At 35.8% G+C, this 19,505-nt stretch overlaps 2 protein-coding genes across 3 annotated transcripts; one reads left to right on the plus strand and one right to left on the minus strand.

Annotated features, from left to right (window-relative positions):
* Positions 1–69: 69 nt before the first annotated feature.
* LOC129880081 (uncharacterized) lies at positions 70–6,765 on the plus strand. Of its 2 annotated transcripts, none has more exons than XM_055953925.1 (14): positions 70–233; positions 898–1,231; positions 1,658–1,848; positions 1,949–2,084; positions 2,660–2,938; positions 3,059–3,156; positions 3,326–3,440; positions 3,566–3,671; positions 4,288–4,381; positions 4,475–4,665; positions 4,925–5,024; positions 5,099–5,215; positions 5,402–5,458; positions 6,331–6,765. In XM_055953925.1, the coding sequence occupies exons 1-14, from the start codon at positions 138–140 to the stop codon at positions 6,436–6,438; spliced, it is 2,022 nt and encodes a 673-aa protein (XP_055809900.1). In that variant the 5' UTR covers positions 70–137; the 3' UTR covers positions 6,439–6,765. The 2 variants fall into 2 exon arrangements, with proteins under 2 accessions (XP_055809900.1, XP_055809901.1); XM_055953926.1 differs by having other exon boundaries at positions 898–1,198.
* A 3,767-nt stretch (positions 6,766–10,532) lies between these two features.
* On the minus strand, positions 10,533–11,800 carry LOC129879800 (uncharacterized). Its single transcript, XM_055953535.1, has 4 exons — positions 11,623–11,800; positions 11,350–11,465; positions 11,050–11,230; positions 10,533–10,966 (listed from the first exon to the last, which is right to left on the minus strand). Exons 1-4 carry the CDS (start codon positions 11,798–11,800, stop codon positions 10,533–10,535), a joined length of 909 nt encoding a protein of 302 aa, XP_055809510.1.
* Between the last annotated feature and the right edge of the window lie 7,705 nt (positions 11,801–19,505).

The raw sequence follows: 19,505 nt of genomic DNA on the forward strand, positions 1-19,505 counted from the left end.
AAAAAAAAAACTTCAAGGACAATTTTGTCTTTTTTAAAATATTTTGATATTTTCATAAACCCTTTTTCCTACTTTGCTGGGGGGTCTCTGACTCTCTGTATGTAGTAGGGTTTAAGGAAGCTGCAGGACAAAGAAAGATGTGTGGCATAGCAGTGATTGCGTCTGGAATTAGGATAAATTTATCATCTTTAGATCCTAATTTTATCTCTCCAGTACCTCTATTGGAACTACAGGTAATAATATAGTACTACTCTCTTACTGAGCTAACCATTGATGCAAGAACAGCAAAACTGTAGCTTTATTAGGCCTCTTTTACTTCTGATTTCATATTTATCACTCCTTTTTGTATATTTAGATGAACCCCTTTTGCTGCTACATATAAATTAAGCAAAAAAAACTGTGTGCAACTGAAAAGGGAAATTTTAGAAAGCTAGTTTTGATTACAGAATTAAAAGAAAGGAGCTATCTTTGCATCTTAATAAGGAAAGATTGATGTGAAGATTATAAAGTTGTTATCTTTTTTCATCCCTCCTTTCTGTAATGTTAGATGAATCCCATATGCTACAACATATAAATTATGTAGAAGAACAGCAACCTATCTGTGTAGCTTTATGATGAATGATTTATGAGGTTTCTATCTTTATTTTTCTTTAAAATCTTTTTGATTGATCTGTTCAATTTTTATACAACACACAAATGAAGTAAAACCAGCATAAGAACTGCCTGCAATTGAAAAAGGGAAATTACAGAAAGCTAGCTTTGATTAAAGAATTAAAAGAAAAAAGATACCTTTGCACCTTAATGAGGAAAGATTATGTAAAGTTTCTAAAGTTGTTATCTTTTTCATTTTTAAGAGTGATCTCGTAAGAAACTGACAATGTATTATATTGTCATTAGACTTCGTTTTCAGTGGATGACATAAAAGGGGTGTTAAGAAGAAGGGGTCCAGATAGTTTGGGATGCAAGAAAGTTCTACTTCGTTCTGGGGGTTCATCTTTACCAGGTGGGAAGCAAGATGCTGTTGCCTTTGTGGAAGATGAAGCTCCGAGTGAGGGAAAGGATTCTCATATGGATGGTGCTGCTGCTAAAGAATTCATTAGAGAGTTGCAATTTATTGGTGCTACATTGCAGCTTAGAGGCATAAATCCTATTGTTCAACCATTGGTGGACATATCTGGGAACATCCTTGTTTATAACGGTAATACATGGCGTTTGAGCCATTACCAACATGGTAAACTGAATTATCTCTTGGATTTCTTGCTTCTTGACTTTCATATGTTTGATATATTTCGTTTTCAACTTAATTGATGTTGAACTTTGGAGAGTCACAAATATTTGGAGAAGTGTCTCTTGGTATTTGTTTCTCTTCACTTTCAAGTGATTGGCCAAATGCAAATTCCGCAATTTTAGTTTTTTGGTTTGCGAAAATAACTCAGATTTTTTTCTTCTCAACCAAGTTGCTTGCTTCAGCATTTTTTTCTTTCTTATAAATTCGTCATTTCTGTCAAAGTTCATCAAATCTTTTTTATAAGTAATGAAAATATTGAAACTTAATATTGATGTTTTATCAAACTTAATTACTACTGTCCTATTTCTAGCCCATTTTCTAAGTGTGATTTTATTGACTCTTGTTTCTTTTCCTGCAATTATTGTTTAGGTGAAATATTTGGAGGCATCCAAATGAGTAGTGATAGCAATGACACTGAAATTTTTATGCAACATCTAGGACTATGTTGTTCTCATGTTTCCTCTCCATATAATAAAATTCATACTTCTGGAGAAAGGCAAAGTTCTGTTCCAGAACTTCTTTCCAGAATCAAGGGGCCGTGGGCTTTGATTTATTGGCAGGTAACTTTTGGTGGTAAGTTTCTATTGGCTTATTCCAGCAGGAAAGGCGTATCATTTGAAACAAATGCTTCTCTGATGCTCCACTTACTCTTTTCTATAGAGTAGTTCAAGAATATTATGGTTTGGTCGAGATGCATTTGGAAGACGAAGCCTTCTTGTTCACTGGCCAACAAAGGAGGACCCTCGGTTTCTGCTGTCTTCTGTATCACCGCATGCCTCTGTACATGAAAGTTCTGGTAACACTTGTTCAACATCTTACATTCTTACTCACTTACTGATTTATTTTAACATAATGAAGATTTCTTGGAGAAGCTTCAATTTATTTTAAACATAAGCAAATCAGTTGCCATTATCTTTTATGGGAACAACTATATTAAATTATCAATAGTAATGATTGAGCATTTACAGCCAAGGACATTTAACAATCCAACATATTGTTTTGAGCTAAGTATTTTGGTGATTTAGCCATCCTTTGTTTGTGAAGTTTGCTGCTTCATAAAAACATTATTGAAAATCAGCTCTCTCAATCCAAGATTGTTCCTTCTGAGTTTTCAAGCTGTCTATCAGTTGGATAAAATAGTTGATGTTGGAAGAAAGTTGCTATTACTTGTTTGTTCATTGTTCGATACTTTAAATTAGAAACATCAATGTGAAAATTATTTGACATTGTCTCCCCATATCTAAACACATGGTTGAAAGAGAGAAAAAATGGCGAAATATGGCAGTTGGTAGTGTAGTATATATCTCCTCTATTCTTCCTCTGCGAATCAGTGCAATCTTTGAAAACACATGGGACTCTTTGATCTTGCAGAATTTGCAGATGGAGGTGGAATAGCCAAAATAGACTTCTGGGAAGAACTTCCATGCGGTGTGTACAGTTTGTCTATTGGTGCTTCAGGAACGGGTGAAGATTTAATTGGTGAAGTTTTGAGGCATGACTGGACAGATCCAAAGCTTAAGGAGTTAATCACTTGGGAGAGAACTTCTATCCAACCAAAACCCGAGGACTTGTGTGCTTCGCGCCAAAAGGTTTATAGCAGGAAAAAGGACTCGCCTTTAACTCCTTCCATTCTGATGGAACCTAAGTTAGGTTAATATCACAGAGTCATGCTGTTAATACCATTAATTACATGTTTGGTGGATATAGTAATTGTGATTAAACATGCTGTCAGAGTCTAACCTGAGTGCAACCTTCTCCTAATTGTTACAGCTTCTACAGACTGCATACTTACATCGCTACCACACAGGGTAATGATTGCTTTACAAGAGTCGATAATGCGACGCACTGCATTTAATACAATCTACCAGGTCTGAAACTGATTTACTTTTGTTTTCTGTTACACAATGGTTAGAAATAATGCTTTGACTCCACCTGTAGATAGGTTGTATTGATTTAGATGCCCTTCGACTGAACTGGAAAAAACATAAGCTGCTATATTAGCTATCTGAATTGCCATAATTCTTGTCTAATATCTAGGCCACTTCAGTTGACTGCACAAATAAATGCAATACTCCAGTTGCTGTGCTCTTTTCTGGTGGATTAGACTCTATGATACTTGCAGCATTACTAGATAAGTGCATGGATGCCAAATGTGAGTTTTTCTGATGTCCCTCTTGCTTGATTTACGAATAGAACATTCTTCAAGTTCCTTTCCTGTTTGTTTTACCTGTGGAAAATTTAATCTAGTCATGGTCTATTCCTGTGTTATACTTGTAGATGAAATTGATCTGCTAAATGTAAGCTTTGACGGTCCATTTGCTCCTGATAGGGTCTCTGCTAGGGCAGGCCTAAAGGAACTTCAAAAAATTGCTCCATCAAGAAGGTATCCATTCCCCTTCTTGCTTTCATTTGTGCCATTAGCAACTGAATTTCTTTGTGAGAAATCAGCTAGATGACACACTTATGTTTGAAAAATGAAAATGCATGCTGATAATGCCCGGAATGATGAATTAAGCAAATTATGAGCCCGAATTTAAATGCAAGCATACTCTTGTGAAGAATAATTGGGCATTGAAGACACCCAAAGATGTGGCCTAGTGGTTAATGAAGTGGCTTAAGAACCATTAGGTCTTAGTTTCAAATCCTAGCAAAGACAAAAAAAAAATACTGGGTGATTTCTTCCTATTTGTCCTTACCTTAGTGGAAAGGGATACCTGTTACTGGTGGGAGGTGGCAGGTATCTCGTGGAAATAGTCAAGGTACACACAAGTTGTCCCGGATACCACAGTTATTAAAATAAAAATAAAATTTGGGCATTGAAGAATTTTGGCAATTTAAAGAATAGTCCTACTCTATGTACCTTCTTTAGACACAAAGATATTAGGTTGCTCATGAGAAAGCAAAACATTTTTATGCAATGCAACTTGGTGTGAGCCCTTACCATTTTCTGTATTTTTCCTTTCTTGTTGAGGTTTGTTCATCATAAAACTGAGTTGCAGATGGAAACTTGTAGAGATTGATGCTGATCTGCTGAAGCTAACCTCTGAAACGAAGCATGTCATGTCACTAATAAATCCTGCAAGGACCTACATGGTATTTTTCAAATCAATACCTATATGAATTCTATGTTACTTTGTCATTTTGACTCACGATCAAATCGCTGAATTAATTCTTGCTTTGCTTCAGGATCTGAATATTGGTATTGCTCTGTGGTTGGCTGCTAGCGGTGACGGTTGTTTGCAAGATGAGACAGGCAATGATGATACCTGTGACAGTGTCAAGTACAAATCTGCGGCTCGGATTCTCCTAGTTGGTTCTGGTGCAGATGAACAATGTGCTGGATATGGCCGGCATAGGACAAAATATAGAAATGGAAGGTGAAGTCCTCCTGTGTGAACATCTTTCCTTTGTTTAATCCCTTCCCATTGACTCGTTTTTTGTGATATCCACTACGTCCCAGTTATGAGTAGTTTTTCCCTCCTCAAAAGTACTTGGGGCAACTAGCACTAGGGTGCCTTTACTCTTGTTGATATAATGTTGCTACGTACTCCTTCAAAGAAGTTGCTTTAGTAGTTCCGAAAGCTTAAAGTGGAAATTGCTTATGTTCTAATTCGTGCTCTTTTGGTGTTTTATCAGCTGGTTAGGTCTGAATGATGAAATGAAACTAGACATGCAGAGGATTTGGAAGAGAAACCTAGGGAGAGATGACAGGTGTATTGCCGACAATGGCAAGGAGGTACTTGAATTGCCTTATATGGAGTACTTTCTTATATTATAGTTACAGTCTAAACGTATTTTCTATTTTCCCAGGCCAGGTTCCCTTTCTTGGATGAGGATGTCATCAGGATTTTGCTAGATATTCCGTTGTGGGAGATCGCTGACCTTGATCAACCAATTGGTATTGGTGACAAGAAAATCTTGCGAGAGGTTAATTTCACCTTTGAACTTAATCTTAGACTGGAATTCGAAATTACAATGGCTACCTTAAACAGAAACTTAATCCTTACTTCATTCTCCTCTAATTGCATTTGTCCAATCTGCATAAGTTTCTTTCATCATGGGGATTGTTCTCCCCCCTTTCTGAAATCTCACTTAAATATTTTTCTCTTGCAGGTTGCACATTTGCTCGGTTTATCTGAAGCAGCCTCTCTGCCGAAAAGAGCAATACAGGTATCTATGATTTGCTCTTCATCTGTCGTTGACTCAATATCTCTTATTCATATATGATTCAAAAAAAGTCATCTTAATTAAGAAGTTTGGTTTCCACTTTTTTTCTTCTTTTAGTGAGATTGTGCATAGTGTCTTTCTCCTGTATGCATGCCCTCTGACAGCAACTTTAAAAGTTATAAAGAATAATTAGTAGCAATATGCATTAAAGTTGATTGTGATATATTTCTTTTAATCACATAAAGTTACCACAATATAGATCTCCTTTCCCCTCGTCCTCAGCACAAACGGTTTTTGTGTGATTTAGACAATTTGCAGAAGGCATAGTACATAAACAAACACTCAAATTTGACCTCAACTGGCAAGTAAGCACTCAACTTTGATAGTGCATGTCTAGACATCTCAACTTGGTATCAACTAAATGCTCTAAACTCGTCCTCATTGTGGAAACCCGATGCTGACAAGATACAAATTTTGGAAGTGTCTAGATGATCATTTTGTAAGTTGGAATGTAAATTGGAATGTTCAACTAACACAATGGAGACGAGTTGAGATGTTTAAATATACATTTTCAAAGTTGGAGTGTTTAGTTGCCAGTCGAGGTCAAGTTAGTGTCCATTTATGTATTATTGCCTTTGCAGAATTGTCAAGAGGAATAGTTTTGAGGTTAGTCTATTTAAGATGAAAGCATTTTGTAGTGCGAGGACCAAATGGCACTCTTCTTGTCATACTTTTGATAGCTATTTTACCAATAGAGTTTACATTCACAATCAACTTGGTTAGAATTGTAGGTACCAGTTGTTGCTTCTCAGAGTTACCATCAAGTTTTTAACATTGACAAGTTTACTCAACTATGCTTAAACTTTATCTTTCAGTTTGGTTCAAGAATTGCAAGAGAATCAAATCGGAAGAATTTTGGAAGCAACCGTGCAGCCAATCAAGCATCTGCTGGAAGTGTAACAATAGACGGAAATAACTCATAATCCCCATATATATATATATACCATAAATCACGGTGAGTTCTTCTGCTGGAACCTTTATCAGCTCCATTCAGGAATCAGGACCACAAGTCAAGGGTGGATGACAAACTCACTCTCAGCTCCAACATTCAGCTGGTTCCATAATATTATTAGAATGATGAGTGATCCCGCGTATTATTTTGATGGACGATTTTGGGGAGTCCAGGATCTAGATACTATCACCTGTCTTCGTGTTTGATACAATGAATACTTGTCTTTGATCTCTTGGTTTGAACGATACTCGATTTTTCTGGGAAAATGAAGTGGAGTTATTAGTCATTGTTACTTCAACTAGGTTGTGCTCTGTCTTTCAACTTGTCTATTGGCTCCCTTTATCTGAACCTAGTTGGAAAATCAAGCACAGAACATGGTTTGTCACTTGATTGATGCATTTCCCCCCTTTGTTTCTTGTTTATCTTAGTAATTAATAACAAGTTTTTTAACATCTAAAAAATCTCATGTTTCAAGATTAACAAAATTAGGAGTGTGAAGGGACCTTGTGTGAAGTAGAGAGGTTGTTTCCGATACACCTTGGCAATTGACCCTGGATATTAAAAGAATAAGAGAGAAAAAGAAAAGAAACTAGAAGAAGGGTTGTTTCAGATAGACTTTATTCTTATTTTGTATGAAATGGAGATGGTGTCGATAGAAACTTGGCTATTGATTTCAGATATTAAAATAAATAAGAGAGTGTTTTCGATAACCTTGTGTGAGATAGAGAGGGTGTTTTTAATAGAAATTCAACTATTGACTCCAGATATTAAAAGAAATGAGATAGAGAGGGTGTATTTGATTTTTTTAAAAAAAACTCTATTATTAAAAGAAATGAGGGGGAGTGTTTTTTATTACGAGGGTGTATTTGATTTTTTTTAAAAAAACTCGATTATTAAAAGAAATGAGGGGGAGTGTTTTTGATTACCTTGTGTGAGATAGAGAGGTGTTTTCGATAGAAAATCAACTATTGACCCCAGATATTATAAAAGAAATGAGATAGAGAGAGTGTTTCCGATAAAAACTCAACTCCGGATATCTTTAAAAAAAAATGTAATCGCTAGAAGGAGGGGTTGAACCTCCAACCTTGTGGTTAACAGCCACACTCTCTAACCAACAAAACTATTCCAGCTTATTTTTGTCATTGCATTCTGAATATTATAATATCTGTTTCTTGACTTTTATAGAGTTAATTTAAGATATTTATATGTATGTGACTGTTTTTTTAAAATAATTTTTGAGTGTTATAAAATAAACTAACTTGACAATTTAATAAGAAGGAGAAATAGTAATAAACAGTAAGAGAAAGAGAGAACTTTTCAGTGAATTCGTGTGTTACTGTTATATAACTGCAGTGGCTATATAAAAGCCACTGCGAATGAAAAAGTATACAAGTTGGGGATGGGACAAAATTTGGTGGAGGAAAAAAGAGAAGGAGAAAAGGAAGAAAAGCAAAAAAGGAAAGGGACGTCCGCAAAGTGGACATCCACTTTCACAACATTGAGGAATTTTTGTTTGAATTCATGCCAAAAGTTCTATGCTTCAATTCTCGTTCTTTAAATTCCATCAATTTTTTTTAGGATGGAGGGATATTTACCTTTATAAAAAAAAATATCAATAACAATAATAATGTATCTAGTATAATTTCATGAGTGAAGTCTAAAAAGGATAGGGTGTATATAAACTTTATCTCTACCTCATGCAGACAAATAGACTGTATCTGAAAGACCCTAATAACCAAAATAAATCAATACAAAATCTATATATAATTGTCAATAGAATGATGTCAAAATATATTGCAAGTCAATAAACAACCTACAAGGAACAAGGTTGATCCTATTTCTACCTTTCTTATTAATTGGCCTCTATGTATGTTTTTTTTCTATATTTGCATTTGTATGTGATTTTTTTTTGTTTACCATCTAACAACTCCTGATATTTTACCTATAAAAAAGAAGTGCAATGACTTTTTTTATAACGGTAATATTCTAATTAATTTGGGCACCCCTCGATTTACTTCATCAAATATCTACTATCAGTTTATATTAATACAAGTATCCCTCCATCAGATTTGATTTTTAAATTTTTCTTAAAAATAGTCAACAGATCTAATTGATTTCATTAATAAGCTTCTATACCAAACAAATTACATTTATTATTTTGAAATTGCTCCTATGCAATGCCAACACCTTTCGAAAAAAGAAAATTACATATGTTCATCTGCATAAATTTATATTTGTCTGGCATATAATGGGCTATGACATAAGATGTGTTATTTACATAACTTGATTATAACTAATTATTTTTTTCCTTTTAATTTTGTGTGTTTTTATTTGATACGTATTTTAATTTAGTAAAAATAATAATTGAATCTTACGATTTTAAATTAAACATATGATTAATGTATAAAAAATATGATTTTTTTAGCTTTAATACGTTATGTAGAATATTCAATTATTTTTATTTTTTTGAAACAGACATTTTGATTAATTATTGATCAAATCAAAATTGAGTACATCATGAATCAAAGATGGGGGATCTATTATCCACTCCATAGCATCAGTCATAGAACCCGAAGCCGGAGCTAAATTGTGGGCACACTGGTTCGCTGGTCTTTTAACGAAAGACAAAGAAATAGAAGTAAAGCCACATATGAGTGCTTTACAATCATGAATAATAACATCAAAGTAAGAGTTGTTTCCACGGGCTTTTTCAAGCGCTTGTTTGATCAAAAGATTGTCAATCTCTACAATAATTGATGTTGCTGCAAAGTGTTCCTTTAGCCAACTTAGTGCTTCTCGAACACCCACAGCCTCAGCCATGAGTGAATCATGTTGTCTACCTAACCGACTAGAGCGGCCTCTGATGAAGCTTCCATGAGAATCCCGAACTAGCATGCCGACTTCAGTTATTTCAGAAGCAAGATCCCAAGAAGCATCAATGTTGCATTTAAAGATATTCTCACCAGGAGGAACCCATTTTGTTGCAAAATCAGGTTCTATCGCAATAGAACTGGAGGTAGTTGTTCTTGCTTTAGTCCAATCTTGCCAAAATCGGGCTGCCTTTTGGATAACAATTTCAGATCGTAAAGATCTTCCCTTCCACACAAGGTTAATTCTATCATTCCAAATTTTCCATAGGATCGTGATAGCTTCATGTAATTGATCAAGGGTCACGATATCAATCAACGACTTAAGCCAATCCAAAAGCAATGGTCCAGATTGTCGCCATCCCAATGATGATTTAAGCCAAACTTGTTTTGCTGCATTGCACTCGATTAAACAGTGCATTATTGTTTCTGTCCCTTGGAGGCATGCTGGACATACGTAGGATTGAAGAATCTTCTTATTCACTAAGTTATCACCAGTTGGAAGAACACCATTCAAAGCTCTCCAAATAAAATTTAACACCTTAGGAGGCATTTTTAATTTCCAGATTTTCCGCCAAAATTGTCCATTCAGGACATGCGTAGTAGCATTGTGCAACTCCGAATACCCACTTTTGATGGTGTATCGTCCTTTCCTATCAATTTTCCGCATCCATTGATCATCCCTGAGAGTAAATCCCAATGGAATTCGCTTAATGCAATTTATCTCATCAGTGGAGAAGAGTGTCTCCAACTTGTGAATATTCCAAGTTCTTGTATCCCAATCAATAATATCTGCCACCCGCAACTCCAACAAGTCTTCATCGGGAGTACTGTGAATAAACGATGATTGTCCCACCGGTAACCATGGATCAGTAAAGATCCTAGTATTGAGGTCATTACCAATGCGCTTTACACACCCCTTTTGAAGAAGATATTTGGAAGCACAGAGAGAGCGCCAAATGAAACTAGAATTTGATCCTTCTCCTGCTGTAAGAAAGTCAGATTGGCGGTAATATTTAGCCTTAAATACACAGCTAACAAGAGCTTCAGGGCGAGTCATCATCGACCAACCTGTTTTCGCTAAAAGTGCCGTATTTACATGTTGGATTCTTCGAAAACCCATGCCACCTTCCTCCTTATGCTTGCTCATTCTTTCCCATGACATCCATTTGATTCCTGATCCATCACTGCCTCCATTTCACCACCAAAAATCATTCATGGCACGCTCAATGGTAAGACATGTGTCTATCGACAAGGCAAAAAGGGACATGAGGAAATTTGGAATAGCTTGGACCACCGTTTTTAGTAATATCTCCTTCCCTGTTCGTGACAGGATTGAGCGTTTCCAGCTCTGTAGTTTTTCACACACCTTGTCCAGGATAAAATTGAAGGCCTCCTTCTTTCTGCATCCCACACTAGCTGGCAAACCAAGGTATTGTCCTGGTTTATCAACTTTTTTAACATTCAGAATCGATGCAACATCTTTCACCTCTTCAGTGGTATTGTTGCTGAAATATATTTCAGATTTATGAAAGTTAACCTGCTGGGCAGATGCATTTTGATAGAGCAGTAGACACTGTTTAATAATATTAGCCTCCGATTCCACAGCTTTAAAAAAATATAAGGCGTCATCTGCAAAAAAAAAAGGTGAGTAATAGATGGAGCCTGCGGAGTGACTTTCACTCTATGAAGAGTGTCTTGGCGGGCATAGGCACTTAACAAAGCTGAAAGACCCTCTGCTACAATGATAAAGAGATATGGTGACAAAGGATCCCCCTGTCTGTGGCCTCGTGATGGAATGATATCACCAAAATTCTTACCAGCATGAGATATTTGGTAAGATACAGTACAAACCATTTTCATGATCTTTGTAATCCAATCCAACGAAAATCTAATCTGTATCATCATATTTGTCAGAAAATTCCACTCCACTCTATCATAGGCCTTACTCATGTCCATTTTCAAAGCAACAAACCCCATCTTTCCCTGTGTTTTACGTTTTAAATATGATTGACCTCAAAAGCGATCATGGCATTATCAAGAATAAATCTTCCAGGGATAAATGCACTTTGGGCTTCAGCAATACAATCCTTCAAGCAAGCTTTCATGCGGTTAGCCAACATCTTGCAAACTATACGATCAATAACATTACACAGAAATTGGTCTTAGATCAGAAACTAGCTCGGATTGCTTCTTTTTTGGAATCAAAATAATTTTAGTAAAATTATTTCCTGTAATGACTCCATTGTTATTGACACAACTGAGTATCGCATTCGTCACATCTTTACCAATTACAGTCCAAAAACTTTGATAAAAACATGGATTGAGCCCATCTGGACCTGGCGCCTTATCTGGATGCATTGAGAAAACGGCTTCCTTCACCTCATCAATAGTGAAAAGTTGATTCAAGGATGCGTTGTGAGCTGTTGTAATTTTCCCCTCAATCTTATCGAGAATTGAGTTCATGTCTCCTTGCTCGGACTTGAATAGTGAATCAAAAAAACTAGAGATCACAGCCACTATTCCAATCACACCATTGGCCTGTTTCATCCTTCAACTGAGTAAATGTGTTCTTTCTCCTGCTAGAAGCCATGAGATGAAAGTATTTTGTGTTTGCATCCCCTTCCTTCAACCAATGTTGCTTGGCTCTCTGCTTCCAATAAATATTTTGCTGTTCAAGGGCTTGCAAATATGCTGATTTGGCAATATTAAATAACTGCATATGATAAGGGTCGATCTGATTTTTAGAGAGAGTCATTTGTGCCTTGGCCTGTTTCAATTTAGCTTTAAACTGCTGCTTTTTGTGTTTCCCCCAGTCATGCAAGTATTCTCCGCAGGGTTTAGAGTTGTTTAGATTGGCTTATAAGTTGCTTAAAATCTGTTTTCAGCTTTTTTTGAATATTTAGCTGACCAACTTAAAATCATTTTGTGCTTAAATAAGTCTCAATAAATAGTTGGGTTTATTTGGATGAACTTATTTTAAGCAGTTTATAAGTTGAAAACATAAGTAAAAAAAAAAAATTGGTCTGCACCTACTTTTTTTTTTTTTAACTTATAAAGTTTTCAACTTATAAACTGCTTAAAAATAAGTCAATCCAAACAGGCTATTAATCATATCATCAATAGGCAGACCCTTTCCTTCTTTCCATGCTTTGATGTCAATTTCCTTCATCCAAGAATTCTCAAACGAAAAGGTTTAGCCACGTAAAAAATAACCTTCAGTCCCAAATTCAAAAGAATCCCTACATGATCTGAAAAACCAGACTCAATGAGATGAACTTTTGCATTTGGGAAGTTGGCTTTCCAATTTTTATTGGCTGATGCACGATCTAAACGCTCCCTTACCCAATTGTGTGAGTTCCTGCAACGTTCCCAGGTGAATTGGTTGCCAACATATCCAAGATCAAAAAGATTATCAAAATTCACCGCTACTCTAAATCCATTTATCCTCCATTATGGTTGTTGAATAAGACCCAATTTATCACCATAATCAAGTATATCATTGAAGTCACCAGCAATACACCATGGGAGTTGAGATCTGTCTTTGAGTGATTTTAATAGATTCCATGTGGCACGTCTTTGGTGCGATCCTGGATAGCCATAAAATCAATCCTATAAAGCGGAATGCTGGAACTCCTGGTAAATGAACCTCCACATCAATAATGTGCTTGTGGTAACTAATGAGTGAGCATGAACTTTTTTCCTTCCAAAGTAACACTAGAGCCTACTGGATCAACAACAAACAAGCCTTCATAATTTAGCTATGTTCGAATTTGATTCAAGGTGGACCAACCCGTCTTTGAACTTCTTGTACTTCTTAGCAGTATCTAACCTCTTTTTATGCTTCTATTGAGCCGGGCTCTCTCAGAAACAGCCGTCTTACTTAATAGGAGTAAGGTTTGCATACACTTTACCCTTTCCAGACCCCGATTGTGGAATTTCACTGGATTTTTATTGTTGTTGTTGTGGACCAACAACGTCTTCGTTTCTTGAAGGAAAATAAGACTGGAATCTTAGAAGAAACCATGTCCTTCAGTTCCTGAATTGTCTGGAGTCCAGTACCCGCCCTCAGCCCGTTTTTTGGATCAAGAATAATGAGTTGATCATTATCAATAATTTTGATTCCCTCAACTCGTGGCCTTTTTTTTGGCTAAAATTAAGGCCCCTTCCATCTCCGTCATATGCGCTTCCTTAAAAACTTCCTTATTTCTCTGCGAATAATTCCTATGATTTGGTGCCTGAGATTCTTGATTTACAGGCGAAAATTTAGGGGTAGCAATTTCAGGCGAGAAAATAGGATCTTCCTTAATGGGGATTTCACGTTCCTGTTCACCGGCGACAGGTCGAATCCACCGTGCTCCAGCCATGGGCCGTGATGTTCTAGTGTCTGCTCTTAGCCATGAACCAAACAAATATTGTTCACGAGTTATACCCGATATGCGATACAAACCTCGACAACGTTTATCTGAATGGCCTACTAATCCACAAAAGAAACAAAAGGTACCAAGGCGTTCATACTTAAAAGTCACAGTAGTCCAATTCCCTCCAAGAACCTTAACTTGCATCTTGCGTTTTGATGGTACCCGAATATCCTTACGAACTCTAACACGCATGTAGTCTCTCCAAAATGAATCGTACTTCTTGGAGTCATCGCCGACAAATTCCCCCAAAAAATTTCCAATGTCTCACGCCACAAGTTCTGAACGCAAACCAGAGACGATATCATGAATTTGGACCCATAGTTCCATAGTCGTTAACTGCATCTGTCTGGAATTTTGATTGGGCTCCAATGGTTGCATCAGAATCATGCTTTGGTTATAGTTCCATGATACGGGTGAAGTCTCGTTCATGATAAAATTGGATGAGGAAACAATTGTTGCCAAGATCTTTCATTGTCTTGCCTTCCCCAGGCATCCATGCTTGTGCCATGGCATTCTGGAAAAATCTCATTGTCACAGGCTTTTCAGTAAGAATGCGGCACACAACACACCACAACAACCGATTCACAGATCCATTGACAGAGTTAGTGTTCGGCAGTTCATGATACTCCAAGCATCCATCTACACTATTCACAGTGAAGTTATCATTGGTGTTTGATGACGAGGCCATCGAAGGGCAAAGGAAAAGCTCAATAAGGGCAAATCAAAACTTGTCACAGAGAACAAGAGTTTAGAATATTCAAATTTAAAAAGTTACTATATGTTACGTACTTTAAAAGTGTGCAAAAAATCTTAAAACACAAATTATATGGATCAGAGTTGTATTTATACTTAGATCTCCCTTTCTATCTTATAATTTATCAATTTAATTAAAAAAAATCTAAAATATTTCTCATCAAAATTCAAAACATATTAATTACCTTTGTTTTCAAGTGAAATTACTGTTCGACTTCAATTATTAATTAGTCATAAGAACAAGTGAATAATACTATTTTCTTTAATATTTATATTTATCAATATTATTGTTGCTTATTTTTGTCAATTCTTGAATTTGTAATACCCTCTTCTAAGATTTCATGATTTTAAGAGCTCTTTTGTTACTTTTTTCTTTTAAAATAATCTTCTATGATATTTTCTTTTTCTGTCGTATCAAGGCAAAATAGAAAAGAAAAAAAAGAAGATTTTTTTCCTTATTTTTTGTTGTGATTTCTCTTTTAAATCAATCGTTTTAAGGATTTTAAGTATATAAAGAATGTTTTCTTTTTCTTTTTCTTTTTCTTTTTCTTTTTCTTTTAAGAATACCCAATTTTAGACTTTGAGGTCATTAACTTTTGAAGGTTATTTGTTAATTAAGTTGATCATATACCAAAATTAATTTGTTCTGATTCAGTACTTATAATATTTTATAGTGCGATCATATGCCCAATTTTAATACTCTTATGTAACATGGGTATTACCATAGCAAGGTCAAAAGAGGTTTTGCCTTCACACATTTTTTATAAAAAAAAATGTTTTTTTTTGAATGATTAATCTTACGACTTGTAGTACTTTTTTTGTATATTGGATGCTAAAATTAATCATTTTAATTGTAATTTAATTTTTATAATAGTAAATTCTTATGTGAGTTGTATCTTTTAATTTTTCTTACATTGTACATTTCACTTCAAAGAAGCACACACTTCTCCTCTCACTTCACATTATGGAATGTTAGTCAGGCTTATGATTTTTATTGAGAATTTTATTGCCTCTTTGTTTCTGTTTTCATTTTATCATTATTATTGTTGTTTGAGTTTGTATTGAATGATTTTTGGCTCGACGTTTTTTAATTTTTGACAAATGAATGTTAATAGGCTTTAGATATCTGTATAATTTTAGGAAATAAATGAATATATCATTTCATCTAACTTCAAGGATAATAAGGTGAAAGTTACGATTCCCAATTATCTGTTGTTGGAGGTGTTCTGGTGGTGGTTATAGGATGTTTGATCGGACGAGAGGACTCAAGAAAAAGTTTCTCTCAGACGTTTCTTCTTGCTCCACAAGAGACAGAATACTATGTGTTGAATGATATATATACTTATCATTTTATTCTCTCATTATAAAAAAGCAACTCGATGCATAAAGCTTCTTACATTCACGCTGGATTCGAGGATGAGTTGCACCCAATGGGATTTGAATAGTTTTGAAAACTAGTACTCCAACTTTATGTGGTTATTAAACTTGACATGGCCAAGGCTTATGATAGGGTCTCATGGTCCTTTATCTGTCTTGTCATGAGAAAGATGGAATTTGGGGAAACCTTCATAGATATGGTATGGAGAATAATGTCTAACAATTGGTACTCTGTCATCATAAATGGCAGCAGGCATGGTTTTTTCCATTCAACAAGAGGTCTCAAACAGGGAGACCCACTCTCTCCTACTCTCTTTGTTCTTGGTGCAGAGGTGCTGACCAGAATGTTAAACAACCTTCATCAGCACTATCTATACACTGGTTTTCAAATGGAGAAAAGGGGTCCTCAAATTAACCACTTGAGTTTTGCAGATGACATTATTATTTTCACCTCAACTTCCAAGTATTCCCTTCAACTCATCATGAAGACTCTTCAGATGTATGAAGTCATTTCTGGGCAGCTTATTAATAAGGACAAAAGCCAAATCTTAATCCCTACTAACACACCTGATGATATAATGGATAGAGTAGTGTCCATCACTGGTTATAAATGCACTCATGGGCCTATGACATACTTGGGATGTCCATTGTAAATAGGAAGACAAAGGGTCATATATTTCACTAGTATAGTTTCAAAAGTGATTGCTAAAATTCAAGGGTGGCAGACAAAGATGCTAAGCTATGGGGGGAGAGCCACTTTGATCAAATCAGTGCTTCAATCACTTCCTATACATCTGCTATCTGTCATAACCCCTACCAGAACCACTTTGAAACAAATAAAATGCCTTATTGCTGACTTCTTCTGAGGTTGGGATAAGGAGAAAAGGAAGTACCACTGGGCCTCTTGGGAAACCCTTAGCTTACCATATGAGGAGGGAGGTATTGGTGTAAAAAACTTGGAAGATATATGCCTGGCAATGCAATACAAACATTGGTGGTTGTTCAGAACTAAGAGATCTTTATGGGGGGATTTCTTGAGAGCTAAATACTGCCAAAGAGCTCATCCTGTCACAAAAAAGTGGCACACAGGCCAATCTCTCATATGGAAGAACATGATGAAGAACAAAGGTGACATAGAACCTCATATTAAGTGGACCTTATGTTCAGGGAACTACAGTTTCTGGTGGGATGATTGGCTGGGTATTGGCCCTCTAGCCAATCACTATGAATATATTCCAAGATTCAACAACTCCACTGTCTCCATGTTCTTGACAAATGGAAAATGGAATGAAGAGAAAATCAGGCAACAGGCCCCTCAACACATGATACACACAATTCTCAATACTAAAATCATGTACCAACAAAATTCATTAGATCAAGCTCAATGGAAGCTGCAATCACATGGAAATTTCACTTGTAAATCAGCTTGGGAAAATGTGAGAAAGAAAAAAAACAAGACATTGACAGATAGGATGACATGGCATACTAACATCCCTTTCAAGGCTTCATTCTTGCTTTGGAGAGCATTGAGACACAAACTACCAACCAATAATAAACTGATTTCTTTTGGGAGAGAAACTACAGAGTGCTCATGCTGCTACAGGCCTGGTTTGGACAACATAGATCACATTTTTATCTCTAGAAGCTTTGCTAAACACATCTGGACATATTTCTCCAACTGGGGAGGAATCATGCAGTACCACAACTCCATTAGAGGCATCTTGATGAGATGGTGGACCTACAAACCAAACAATGATGTACATAAACTCATGTTGCAAGCCCTCCCTATATTTATTTGCTGGAATGTCTGGAAAAACAGGTGTGCAAGTAAATATGGAGGAAAGAAATCTAGTACTACTAGAGTGAAGTTCAATATAATCAAGGAAATATACATGCTTATTACTACAGCTTTTCCATATATCTCATGGCCACCAGCTTGGAAGGATCTAATTATTTGGATAGAAAACTGTAAGCATGACATAAAAGTAATCCAGGTTAAATGGCTCAACCCCCCCTCCTAACATAGTTAAGCTTAACACTGATGGGAGTGCCATGGGCAACCCAGGAAAAATAGGAGCAGGAGGCATAGTAAGGGATCATAAGGGTAATCTAATATATGCTTTTGTCTCTCCTTTGGTAGTTGGAACCAATAATCAAGCGGAAGTGCAAGCAACCAGTTTTGTCATTAATTGGTGCATTCAACATGGTTATAATAGAGTAATATTGGAAGTAGATTCTGAACTTGTGATCAAGTGGCTGAATCTGGACATCAAACCACCTTGGAACATTCAAAACTACGTTAATGAACTCCAACAACTGGTCCAACTGCTAGAATTCTTCCAATGCAAACATGTTTTTCGAGAAGCAAATTTTCCAGCTGATACATTATCTAAGTACAGCCATACACTTGATAATACACAACACATCTACAACCTTCAACAACTTCCACAAGAAACCAAGGGCTACATAAAGCTAGACAAGATAGGAATGGCAAGCTTCAGGAGAAGAAGATTAAAAAGGATCAAACAACCTCCTTGAACATTTCTTATCTCTAATGTTCCTAACTTGGACAAAATCGGTATGACAAAATTGGGAAGAACAAAGATGTAGCTTCGTATACTTGATCTTCTTCATTTAGCTATGTATAAAATGTAGCTTATTTGAATAGGACTAGTGTAGGTATCTTTCTTGTATTCACATGGAAGGGGAGAGTCTCCCTCATTTATGGTTTTTCCTAGTCGCATTGTATCGAGAGGAGTCCTCTCATAGGTTTACTGCTTTTCTAGTATTTAGGAAGCACTTTCTAGTATCGGGGATGAGTTAGCCGACCTTAGTAGGTTTGCAGACTTATGAACCACCTTAATTCGGAAGTAAGGTTATGTCCCCCTCCTTGTATCTTTATATTTTATGTATGATAAGGCTTGGGGGTGCTGCTCAACCCCTGACTGTGCACGAGGGGTGGGAGCCTCGTGTAGGGTCCCTTCCCGTAAAAAAAAAAAAGAGTACTCCAACTTTATAGATATGTGTGTATATATATATATATATATATATATGAAGGTGGATTTTATTGTAATATAGAAAGACCTTAGTTTGTGCTCATTTTGAAGTTTCTCCAATGATTTATTGGATGTGATTTTATTGTTATAGACTTTTACCAAATTGATAGGGCCATGGAGTTTTATTAAGGTCCATTACCATTGTGGTCTTATATTCTTTGGCCCATGGTTAAACTGGTTTGCAGGTAGGCAGTGGGAAATTTATTTTTTTATTGAAATTAAAAAATTAATGGTATTTGAAACTGAAGTTAAATTTCTTTTTGATGTTTAACATGAATTTTACTTGAAAAAAAATTAAAATTTAACGAGTGAACATATGATTTCACTCGAAATACAATTTAGTTTTCTTTAAAAAAAATTCTCTATTTCAAGTATCTATAATAATAGACCAAATTGTAAATAAGTATCATTTTTAAAATAATATATCTTTTAGTTTCTTTTTTTTAGCCATTCTATCTCGCATCATACATAGAGAGAACATAACACTAAATTAATTAGTAGTAATCATTAAATCACTGTGATTAAAACTCTCACCTAATAGAGGCGTTTCAGAATCTAAATTTA

The sequence above is a fragment of the Solanum dulcamara genome, chromosome 2, assembly GCF_947179165.1.
Source record: "Solanum dulcamara chromosome 2, daSolDulc1.2, whole genome shotgun sequence".
Classification (NCBI taxonomy): domain Eukaryota; kingdom Viridiplantae; phylum Streptophyta; class Magnoliopsida; order Solanales; family Solanaceae; genus Solanum; species Solanum dulcamara.

What these genes read in the sequence shown, in the direction of transcription:
- LOC129880081 (XM_055953925.1), top strand. Translation starts at nt 138, where the DNA reads ATGTGTGGCATAGCAGTGATTGCGTCTGGAATTAGGATAAATTTATCA. An exon ending in GGGCTTTGATTTATTGGCAG is followed by an intron (nt 1,849 to 1,948) that starts GTAACTTTTGGT and finishes TCTTTTCTATAG; the next exon opens with AGTAGTTCAAGAATATTATG. An exon ending in TAAGTGCATGGATGCCAAAT is followed by an intron (nt 3,441 to 3,565) that starts GTGAGTTTTTCT and finishes TTATACTTGTAG; the next exon opens with ATGAAATTGATCTGCTAAAT.
- LOC129879800 (XM_055953535.1), bottom strand. Translation starts at nt 11,800, where the DNA reads ATGAACTCAATTCTCGATAAGATTGAGGGGAAAATTACAACAGCTCAC. An exon ending in AAGTTTTTGGACTGTAATTG is followed by an intron (nt 11,466 to 11,622) that starts GTAAAGATGTGA and finishes TTGATCGTATAG; the next exon opens with TTTGCAAGATGTTGGCTAAC. An exon ending in ATGCCATGATCGCTTTTGAG is followed by an intron (nt 11,231 to 11,349) that starts GTCAATCATATT and finishes ATGATGATACAG; the next exon opens with ATTAGATTTTCGTTGGATTG.